The sequence below is a fragment of the Colobus angolensis genome, unplaced genomic scaffold (genome assembly GCF_000951035.1).
Source record: "Colobus angolensis palliatus isolate OR3802 unplaced genomic scaffold, Cang.pa_1.0 Scaffold112, whole genome shotgun sequence".
Taxonomy (NCBI): Eukaryota; Metazoa; Chordata; class Mammalia; order Primates; family Cercopithecidae; genus Colobus; species Colobus angolensis.
This window is the reverse complement of record NW_012112253.1, coordinates 2531468-2543698: the sequence shown is the minus strand read 5'-3', so window position 1 is coordinate 2543698 and position 12231 is coordinate 2531468. Positions and strand designations below refer to the sequence as shown.

General features: G+C 36.2%; 1 protein-coding gene across 2 annotated transcripts in view; it reads right to left on the bottom strand.

Annotated features, from left to right (window-relative positions):
• Nucleotides 1–12231, bottom strand: part of TTC23 (tetratricopeptide repeat domain 23) — a 112811-nt gene that overhangs the window by 56467 nt on the left and 44113 nt on the right. For both annotated transcript variants that reach the window (XM_011957756.1, XM_011957763.1), the window contains one exon: nucleotides 2073–2250. In XM_011957756.1, coding sequence (XP_011813146.1) covers nucleotides 2073–2250 — 178 coding nt within the window. The remainder of the gene's footprint in view (nucleotides 1–2072; nucleotides 2251–12231) is intronic.

The window sequence follows — 12231 nt, the reverse complement described above, 5'->3', positions numbered from 1 at the left end:
CATACAGGAAATATCTAATGATCTGATTTTAAAAAAAAAAAAAAAAAAAGAAGAAGAAGAAAAGAAAAGAAAGGGACAGAGGACACCACTTTCATTTTCCCTTTTCCTCCCTGTTTTCCTGGCAATCTTTCTCTGTTTCATTTGCTAGGTAATCCTTCTTTACTTCAGTCATGAATACCGAAATTTCTCAACAATCTGCCATTGGTTCTTTTCTCCCTCCATCAACTCTCCCTAGGTGATATCATCCTCTCCCAGGGCAATCACTACGTGTAAGGGGATAACTTTCTGACCTATATTCTGAGCACCAGCCCCGATTATCTAACTGCCTATTGTCATTTCCACTTGTATGCCTCACAGGCATCTCAGACTCATCATCTAAAACACAGCTTGCCATCTCTCCATCACCCAGTCACACACCAGTTCCCTGGTAGAAATGGCACAAACATCTACTTAGCAGTCCATGCCAGAAACCTGGGAGTCATCCATGACTCTTCCCTTCCTTCTCTCCCCCACATCCAGTCAATCGCCATGTCCTATCAATTCTGCCTCCTAAATCTTTCCTACATCCATCTACTTCTCTTCATCCTCACTATCTTCATCCTAGTTCAAGCTACCATCATTCTTACATTTGGCTACCACAGTAGCTTCCTAAGTGGTCCAGTTCTATGGTTGGCACAACTTCCCCAATCCATTCTCTACAAATCAGCCAGAACAATCTTTCTAAAATGTACTGGTTTTGAATGATAGCATGCCATTTATTGGGTGTGTACTCCTGGGCATATCACTCAACCTCTCTAATTCTTGGCTTCCTTATCTATAAATGGGAAATAATAATGTGTCACAGGGTGGTAATCATGATTAAAAGAGACAATCTAGATAGAGTGAGAAAAAGGGGCACTCTAACAAACTGTTAGTAGGAGTATAAATTGTCAGACAAATTAAAATAAGAAATATTAATGAAGTACTCTCAGGACCTTGTCACTGTATCTCATTTCAAATAACAAGAATAGATTGGTCTGTATCTTACAACTTTTACAGGAAAAAATTATCAGAAAAACTTTTTTAAAAGTACCTTTGGCATGATACAATATAAAGATATAAAACTCACTATTATGGTTAATTTTACATGTGAACTTGTCTAGGCTATGGGGTCAGATTGTTTGGTCAAACGCTAGTCTAGGTGTTGCAGTGAATACACAGTATTTTGTAGATGTGATTAATATTCACAATCAATTGATTTTAAAGGAGATGACCCTGGATAATATCGGTGGCCCTCATCTAATCAGTTGAAGACCTAGAGTGAAAAACTGAGGTTTCTAGAATAAATTCTGCTTCAAGACTGCAACACAGAAATCCTTCCTGAGTTTCCAGACTGACGGCCTGTCCTGTGGATTCCAGACTTACCAGCCCCTAAATTGCATGGGCCAGTTCCTTAAGAGAAACTGGACCTGGTGGCTCATGCCTGTAATCCCAGCACTTTGGGAGGTGGAGGCAGGAGGATCACTTGAACCCAGGAGTTTGAAACCAACCTGGGCAACATGATGAAACCGTGTCTCTCAAAAAAAAAAAAAAAAATCAAAAACAACAACAAAAAAATCTCTGTGTGTGTGTGTGTGTGTGTGTGTGTGTGTGTACATATGCTATTGGTCTGCTTCTCTGGAGAACCTTGATGGACACACTCACTGAGGAATCTTATAAAGATAAAGTAGACTAGCAGCTAACGGATAAAACTCCAAGTGGCTTCAGGTGAAGACTTTAGAATGCAGAAAAAAGGAGTCCTTATCAGTTTGGTAACATACGCTCTAAATAAATATTAAAAGATAAAGAAACCACCTTTAGGGCATCTCAGGCTGTTTGTGGTCTGTGCAGCTACTAACAGGGGACCAGTATCAGCACTTGCTCACGTGGCCATCTGATAAGAACACCCTTGTTGAGCATCTACTCTAGGCCAAGTATTGTCCTTATCTATAGCAAATGACAAAGCCAGGCATTTTCAGAGCGGCTGTGCCACTTGTGTCTATGAAAAGCATTGGGTCTAGAACAGCTTTGGTAGCCAGGACGTTGTAGCTTACCTGGAGGAAGTGGTTGATGGATACATCGTGGAGTCCCAGGGCTTGCTCTACACCTGCTAATTCTCTCAATATGGGTACACACTCATGACTTTTTTCACCTTTACTGATCTCAACATATTCCAAAGCTGCTTGATAGTGGGACAAAGCTTCTTTTGATTTCTTCTGACCTTGACACACCCTAAAAAAAACAAAGGAATTATTTTATTTAATAATTAAAATAGAAAATACTGAAAATATAGGTGAGCTGGTTGTTGGAATGTGACTCTTTGATCCCTGGTGTCCAGGTTCGTTTCCTTGCTAACTAAGCTTTTCCTCCAAGAACCAGCTGGGCACGATGGTTAAGAAAATGGGCTCTGGAATCACCAGGAAGGTTCAAGTCTTGGCTTCACCACTGGCAAAGATGTATGATCTTCCAGTCACTCAGTTTCCTCATTTGTGAGTTAAGGATAACAGTGCCCATACTTCATTGGGTTATTATGAAGATTAAATTAATTGATATTCATAAAACACCTAGAATAACCTCTAATACATAGTAAGTGCTATATAGGTAGGCATAATCTGGGAAGGAAAAAGATTAATAGGCGACCCAGTAATACTGGGCTTCCTTTCTGTGGGCTTCCTTGCTTCACAAAACAATTGCTGAAGGAGCTTCACAAAACAATGATAGCAATCATCAAGGAAGGGATGCTGAGATGATAAATAACTGATCTGTTGAGAAATTTTAGAAATTTCCCAGTACTGGGGAGGATGTGAAACACTCTCATTAACTGCTGAGGAGAATATAGTTTGGACATAAACTTTTCTATATCAAAGCATACACATATATGTACACATACACACATACAATTTTGCTAATTCCAATTCTAGGAATTTATCTTGAAGTGATACTCTGGCAGGGCAAGAAGATATATATACAAGAACATTTATCTTAGCATTCTCTATAATGGTAGAAAAGTCCAAAACACTTAAAATGCAGCAACAGGAGACTGTGCAAGCAGGTTACAGTAAGTGCATCTATACTGTGGAATGCCATGTAGCCATGAAAATTAGTGCTGATCCATATTTATTGACACAGAAGTTTACCCATTCTATATACTTCAGTGAAAAATCAGGCTCCAAAATATTCTGTATATCATCTCATGCATGTGAAAACTTTATATCTAATCTGCGTGTACACATATGCACAGAAAGATGGCAAAAGCCATTGCTATGTTAGCAATACTTACCTCTAAGCTGTTAGACTGTAATTTTACATTTCTTGTTTGTGCTTTTCTAAATATCCCAAATTTTCTTCTATGAAAATGTGTTACTTTTATATCATAAAAATGCTAATTTAGAAATTATAAGTAAAGGTGGCAGTGGGAAAATATTTCTATATGTTCTTAGAATAAGAATCTCTCATATAAAAAATGTATGCCTACATATTTTTTAGCAAACACAGCACATATTTAAAAATAATCTTCTCCAGAATATTTGTTAAGACTATTAGGAACCTTTTCTTTCATGGAAAAATTTTATGTGCAAAATTTATAATCCCTCCTATGTTGCCCTCCACACCAGAACTTTTAATATCAAAAGGCCTTGTGATTCCCAAGCTGCCCAAGGGAAAACTAAAAGACTACCAAAAAAAAGGTATTATTTTCAACTCAACCACTGGGTATTTTTCACACCTATTTTTGCTCTCCAAAGAAATTAACTGATAGAAGTAAAGATACTTTTTGGATCTGTGGTCCAGATGGCCACAGTGGAATAAAATGCTGAGTGAAGAGTTTATGTATCTGGATACCTCCTATAATTGTGAAGAGGTTTAAAAACACAGGAAGAGTTCAGGGACTAAGGAGGGCTACAGCTTGTAGAAACTCTAATCTGGGAAGGAAAAAGATTAATAGGCGACCCAGTAATACTGGGCATCCTTTCTGTGGGCTTCCTTCCTGATGCTGAAGGAGCTTAGAATGTAGTGGGTAATCCTTAGTTTTGTAAATATCATACTTTATATTTGAAGAGAAAACCCATTAGAACCTTTGGTGATAGAAAGAGTCTCTGAAACATATGGTTGGTAAGAAATCACTTAGCCAAATACTTGGATTCTGTGGTAGACAAAGCTTAAATAACTAAAAATGGGGGTCAGCAAATTATGGTGTGGGGTCCAAATCTTCTTTTTTATAAATAAAGTTTTATTGGCACAATGCCATGCCTATTCATTTACATATCATCCATGGCTGCTTTGGAAATATGACACAGTTCATTGGTTGCCACAGAGACCATATGGCCTATAATATCTGAAATATTTATTATCTGGGCTTTTAGGGAAAAAGTTTGCTGACCTCTGGTCTAGAATCTAGAGAAAGTTACATACTTCCAAAGTGATTTCAGATTTTTTTCCACCTAATTTAGCCTAGAGAACTCAGACAACGCCATGGATATTTGAGAGAAGGAAAAAAATCTTCATCTTTTTCCTGTCTCATGTTCATAATGATGCAGTGTGCCACTGAAGTAAAGAATGGGTCCTTTGTTTCCCAGACTGCCCATAAAAGTCACAGAAGAGAAATGAAGGAAGTACAAACACCAAGATAATTTCATCTGGGCAACTGCTTTTAAAGAAAGCAGTGTTTAAAGTTTAGTAATCAACCTCATAAGTGAACAAAAAAGAAAACAACAAGGCATGTATTCATTGGTATATCAAAAATTCCTTCTTTCCTGAGATAAGACACTAAAGAAAAGTGTTTGGGGGTTTGTTAATAGGTGAAGACCATGGAAAACTTGTAGCCACCTACTAACTATCTTAAGCCAAAAGCACAGCATATCATCCCAAGTTAACACCAGGTCACCTTTTCAGGTCTCAAAAAGTCATCCTTCAAATACCTGACTCTTAGAGAAAATGTTATGGAAAAGAACAGAAAATGAGAGGCAGGAAAATCAGTTGTAAGTACGCGGGAGTAGAAAACCCAAATTGTAGTCTGAGCAGCCTTGTTGACAAAGCTTGGACAAGAACAAAACGTCTCAAACCTTGGTTTCATCATCCGAACACAGTGGTGGTTGTGAGAATTGAATAAGATGTCCATGAAAATGCTTTGTAGACAGAAGTACATTACACAGATTAGTATTAAATGTGTACACATAATCATATCTTTTACTCCTCCTCCCAACCTGCACACCATAAGCAACAGCCTCAGTTTGTTCCCATGTTGAAACGGGCTCAATTGTGATTTCAGCTCCACCCCAACACCAACCATAGAAGAGTTTGGAAAGTCCAAATAATAGGCAAAATCAGAGAAACTCATTGGAACTATGTGAGGTGGGCATTTTCTTATCCAAATGAACTTAAAAAAAATAGAATAATTTATTATAAGAATACATACACATCACTAAAAGTAAGAACACATAAATAAAAACAAATGACATACAAAAGGAGATCCCTCATACCACATATACCAAAGTTCCAAGTGGATTAGAGGACAAATTAAAAAATTTTTTTTTAAATTATTATGGATACATAACAATTGTATATATGTATGGGGTACATGTAAAATTTTGATATAAGCACACAAAGTTAATGACTGAATCAGGGTTATCAGCATACCCATCACCTCCAGCATTTATCATTTCGTTGTGTTAGGAACATTCCGGTTCCATTCTTTTAGTTATTTAAAAATATACAACAAAATATTGTTAACTATAGTCAACTTATTGTACTACCAAACATTAGGTCTTATTCCCACTATTCACCTATATTTTTATACCCAATAGCTTTCCCTTCTTCATCTCCAGCTTCCTACTACCCTTCAAATCCTGTAGTAACCATCATTCTGCTATCTCCATGAGTTCAATTTTTCTTTTTTTTTCTTTTTTGTAATCTTTTTAGCTCCCACATTTGAGTGAAAATGTGATATTTTCTGTGCCTGGCTTATTTCACTTAACATAATGTCCTCCAGTTCCATCCATTTTGCTGCAAATGATAGGATTTCATTCTTTTTTAATGGCTAAGTGATATTCCATTATGTATATCTACCACATTTTCTTTATCCATTCATCCACTGATTGTCACTTAGGTTGAGTCCTAGGTTGGCTGTTGTGAATAGTGCTGCAATAAACATGGGAGTGCAGATATTTCTCTTGATATACTGATTTCCTTTTTAGGGGGTATATACTAAGTAATGAGATGGCTGGATCACATGGTAGTTCTATTATTAGTTTTCTGAGGAACTTCCACTATTCTCCATAGTGGCTGTACTAACTTGCATTCCCACCAACAGTGTATGAGTGTCCCCCTTTCTCCACATCCTCACCAGCATCTGTTACTGCCTTTTTGATAGAAGGCATTTTAATTGGGGTGCGATATCTCATTGTAGTTTTGATTTGCATTTCTCTGATCATCAGTGATACTGAGTATGTTTTCACATACTTGTTGGTCATTTGCATGTCTTCTTCTGAGAAATGTCTATTCAGATCTTTTGCTCATTTTAAAATCAGGTTGTCTTTTTCTATTGAGTTGTTTGAACTCCTTATATATTCTGGTTATTAATCCCTTGACAGATGGGTAGTTTGCAAATATTTTCACACATTCTGTGGATTGTTTCTTCAACTTTGTTAATTGTTTCCTTTGCTGTGCAGAAGCCTTTTAGCTTGATGTGTTCCCATTTGTCCACTTTTGCTTTGGTTGCCTACATTTTTGAGGTCTTCCTTAAGAAATCTTTGTCCCGACCGATTTCCTGGAGTGTTTTCTCAATATTTTCTTCCAGTAGTTTCAGAGTTTCAGTCTTAGATTTAAGGTTTTTCTTTTTTTCTTTTTCTTTTTTTTTAGAGAGGTCTTGTTCTGTGGCCCAGGCTGGAGTGCAGTGGTGCGATCATGGTTCACCGCAGCCTCAACCTCCTGGGCTCAAGTGATTCTCCCACCTTAGGCCCCAGAGTAGCTGGGACTATAGGTGCACACCAATATGCACCTGGCTAATTTTGTTTGTTTGTAAAGATGGAGTTTCACCATGTTGCCCAGGCTGGTCTCGAACTCCTGTGCTCAAGCAATCTTCCTGCCTTGGCCTCCCAAAGTGCTGGGACTACAGGCATGTGCCCCAGTGCCTGGCCAGATTTAAGTCTTTAATGAATTATAATTCAATTTTTGCATATAGCAAGAGCTAGGGGTCTAGTTTCATTCTTATGCATATGGATATCCGGTTTTCCCAGCACCACTTGTTGAAGACACTATCTTTCTCCCAGTGTATGTTCTTGGCACCTTTGTCAAAAATGAGTTGACTGTAAATGCATGGATTTCTGGGGTTTCTATTCTGTTCCATTGGTTTATGTGTCTATTTTTATGCCAGCATCATGCTGTTTCGGTTACTATAGATCTGTAGTATAGTGTGAAGTCAGATAATGTGATGCCTCCAGCTTTGTTCTTTTTGGTCAGGATTTCTTTGACTCTTTTGGGACTTTCGTGGTTCCATACAAATTTTATGATTTTTTTTCTATTTCAATGAAGAATGTAATTGGCATTTTGATAATGAGAGTTGATATTCTGAGAATGCATTAAATCTGTAGATTGCTTTGGGTCATATGCACATTTCAACAGTATTGACACTTCCATCCATGAACATGAAATCTTTTTGCATGTCTTCTTCATTTTCTGTCATCAATGTTTTATAGTTTTCATTGTAGAGATCTTTCTCTTTTTTGGCTAAGTTTATTTTTAACTATTTTATCTTATTTGTTGCTACGTATTTTTTTTTTTTGTAGCTATTGTAAATGGGATTACTGTCTTGGTTTTTTTTTTTTCAGATTGTTAGCTGTTGGCATACAGAAATGCTATTGATTTTTGTATGTTGATTTTGTATCCTGCAACTTTACTGAATTTGTTGATCAGTTCTCACAGCTTTCTGGTAGAATCTATAGGTTTTCCTGAATAAAAGATCATATCATCTACAAACAAGGATAATTTGAATTCTTCCTTTCTAATTTGAATGTCATTTATTTATTTTTTCTTGCCTAACTTCTTGGGCTACAGCTTTCTGTACTATGTTGAATAAAAACGGTAAAAGTGGGCATCCTTGTCTTGTCCCAGATCTTAGAGGAAAGATTTTCAGTTTTTCGCTGTTCTGTATGATACTAGTTGTGGGTTTGTCATATATGGCTTTTATTATGTTAATAATGCTTTTTCTTTACCCAGGTTCATGATGGTACGTTCAATTTTATCAAATGCTTTTTTCAGCCTTAATTTAAATTATTATAAAATCTTTGTCCTTCATTTTGTTGATGTGAGGTATCATATTTATGGATTTGTGTATATTGAATCATCCTTGCATCCCTGGGATGAATTCCACTTGATCAACATGAATGATCCTTTTAATGTGTAGCTAAATTTGGTTTGAGGATTTTGCATCCACATTCATCAGATATTGGCCCATAGTTTTCTTTTTTAATGTGTCTTCGTTTGGTTTTGGTATTGAGATACTGCTGCTCTCATAGAATGAGTTTGGCAGTACTGCTTCCTCCTCAATTTTCTGGAATGGTTTATGTAGGATTGATATTAGTTCTTCTTAAAATGTGTGGTAGAATTTAGTACTGAAGCCATCACATCTTGGGCTTTTCTTTGATGGAAGACATTCTATCATTGCTTCTATCCTGTTACTTATTGGTTTATTTAGGTTTCTGATTTCTTCATGGTTCAATTGTAACAGGTTTTATGTGCCTAGGAACTTATCCATTTATTCTAGGTTTTCCAGTTTATTACACATAGTTGCTCATAATAGTCTCTAATGATCCTTTAAATGTCTGCAGTAGCAGTTGTATTGTCTCCTTTTTTGTCTCTGATTTTATTTATTTGGATCTTCTCTCTGTTTTTCTTAGTCTGGTAAAGGTTTGTTGATTTTGTTTATCTTTTCAAAAAACAAACTTTTTGTTATATTCATCTTTTGAATTTTTTTAGTCTCAATTTTATTTATTTGTGCTTGGATTTTTGTTATTTTTTTAATCTGAATTTGAGGTTTAGTTTGCTCTTGATCTTCCAGTTCCTTATGACACATTGTTAGGCTGTTTATTTGAAGGTTTTCCACTTTCTGGAGGTGTTTATTGTTATAAACTTCCCTCTTAGTACTGCTTTTACTGTATTATATATGCTTTGGTATGTTATGTTTCCATTTTCATTTGTTTCAGGAAAATTTTTAATTTCATTCTTAATTTCTTCATTGCCCCAATGGCTGTTTAGGAGTCCTAAATTAAAAAAAAAAAAAACTGATATGTTTGAGAGAAGACATATGGAAAAGTAACCCTGTGTCTTTGAGTAGGGAAGGATTTCTAATATGTATACAAATAAGAACAGAAAACATAAGTAAAATTGATCATATTAAAAATAAAAACTCCTGTGCATCAAAAATCAAGGCAAACTACACATCTGAAGTACATACAACATATGTAAACAGCAAATAACTTGTTTCCAGAAATATGAAGACTATCTACCAATTTTTAGGAAAAATGCAAATAGCTCAATAGCAAATAAGCAAAACATGTGAATAGATAATTCACAGAACAAGAATTCCAAATGTCTAGCAAACATATAAAAAGATATTTAACTTCCCTATCAGAAAAATTCAATTAAAGAAACCATAAGGGCCAAGTGTGGTGTCTCACACCTGTAATCCCAGCACTCTGGGGAGGTTGAGGCAGGTGGATCACTTGAGGTCAGGAGTTCGAGACCAGCCTGGCTATGATGAAACCCCATCTCTACTAAAAATACAAAAATTAGCTGGCCTGGTGGCATGTGCCTGTAATCCCAACTGCTCAGGAGGGTGAGGCATGAGAATTGCTTGAACCCGGGAGGTGGAGGATGCAGTAAGCTGAGATCATGCCACTGCACTCCAGCCTGGGTGACAGAGCGAGATTCCATCTCAAATTAAATAAATAAACAAACCATAAGATATAATTTTGCATCCATATAATTGAGAACTATAAGAAGCCTGAGGATGTTGAGTAACAATTTATACACCCTACTGGTGGAAGCAAAACTTGTTAGAAAGCGTTTGGTAAACCCAGTAAAACTGAAGATGCAGATGCTTGTCAAGTAAACAATTCTACTCCTGGGAATATACCTCAGAGATAATCCTGCATATGTGCCCAAAGAGACTTATATAAGAATGATCATGAAAGTAGTGTTTATAGTGGTAAAAAATTGGAAACAATTCACATGTTCACCCTCATCAAAACAGACAAATTAGGGGAAAGTCAGACAATTAAACACCATATGGAGGTCTAAAATGAAAAGACTAGAGCTGGATTATATCAGTTGGTAGAGATATATCTCAAAAATTCAGATGTAATGGGAAAAAAGGAAGTTACAGAAGGAAACATACATATAAAGTTTAAAAATATGAAAATTTTATACATATATACACACACACATATATATGCTATACATATACACAGTAAAGGTACAAAAACATTCAGAGGAATGAAAAACACCAAATTTCAGCATAATAATTGCCTATAATGTATGGGACTAAAATGGTATTGGGAAGAATGTATAACAAGCTTCCTTTGATCAGAAATAGATTTTGTAAGCTTAGTAGTGTGTATACTATTCTTTACACTACACAATTTATATAACAATATTACATATATAGGTGCCATGTGGTTTTTCTTTGGCTTCCCTACATTGAAAAAAAAAAAAAAATCAGACTTGTGTAAGTTAAGAGCATCTCTTCAATCACAGAAATATAGGATTAGGAAGAGTGCCAAAGCAAACAAGCAATTTCCTTCCTTGTTAGGTAAGCAAAAAGTGTTCTAGGCACATAGTGTACCATAGGAGGAACTGACAGGAGAAACATGTCTGCTGGAGAAGAGCAGGGAGCAAGCAAGGGAGCAGGACTTTGAACATATGAGCATTTGTTAGAGCCTTTATGCCCAATATTTTATTAAAAAGATGAATATAACATGCAATTGCACAAAGAATGAAGCACATCCTGCCCCTCACTGAAGGTTGCTGTTGCAGGCTATTTCATTGTCCTGGCACTAACATAGCCAGAAATGGAGGCTATCAAGCTAATGCAACCCACAATGAGCCTTCTGAAGCTCATTGTGAGTACATTATTCACATAAAAGAAAAGGCAAAATGGAAAATAAAATTACTGTAGTTTTATAATATATTTAATAAAAAAGGAATTGAGAGTACTACATCAAGAAATAACTAAATTATAGTCTTACATCCATCTACAACTTACTTAAAGCACCAGTTAATTTTGGGTAATCTTGTGTGTTTCCATTTTCTCATATGTAATGTTTGAGAGAGCAATATTTTCTCCTTTCCATTTCTATCTACCTGCCAGGGATGCTTTAAGGATTTATTATCTAGCGTACCCACAATGTACTTGGTAGCTTAAGAGATACACTAGACAGATGAAAAGATAGAAAATTTTGAATAATAGAATGTGGCAGTATGTTAATTTGGCAGGTGCACAACTTAAGCCATGGCATATTTTATTGAAAGAAAATATATACACACTAATTCTACAGCGCACAAGAGGAGACACTATCTCATTGCAGACAAGTGTCAGATCTCACAGGGATGGAGACTTGTTTTAACAAGTAATAAATGCAATTTCTGGTATTACTAAGGCAACAGAGTTTCCTTTTAAAAGCTCTAGAATTTGGCAAGAATACTGAGCACCAGTATAAAGGAAAGGCTTTATGGGAATATTGCTGATCAGAATCTGATGAGAAACCAATCCCAAAAGGTAACAAATGGGATTTTCCATAGCCAACATGAGAAAAGAGTTACATCTGGGCCTCTTTTTATCACCTGATATAATACAGGTAAAGGCTTTGCTCTGCTGAATGCATTGTGGGGTTTCCAGTCTACATCAGTAAATGTAATCTGTGCCATGGTTAGGAACTTGGACACTAGCATTGAATAGGCAGGGCTCTGCTGGGCCACTTTCCAGCTTCATCACTTCCCACCTGTGTGACCCTGTAAGTGACCTCACTTCTCTCAGCTTTAGATGTTACATTTGAACATGGGAATACTAATGGTATCCACTACATAGAGAGGACTAAGGATGAAAGGAGATGACATCTATAAAGCACTTAGCAAAAGCCTGACAGGAGGTGGTCAATAATTGGTAGCTGGTGTGGTTTTTAAAAATATCATCATTATTTTATATATATATATATATATATA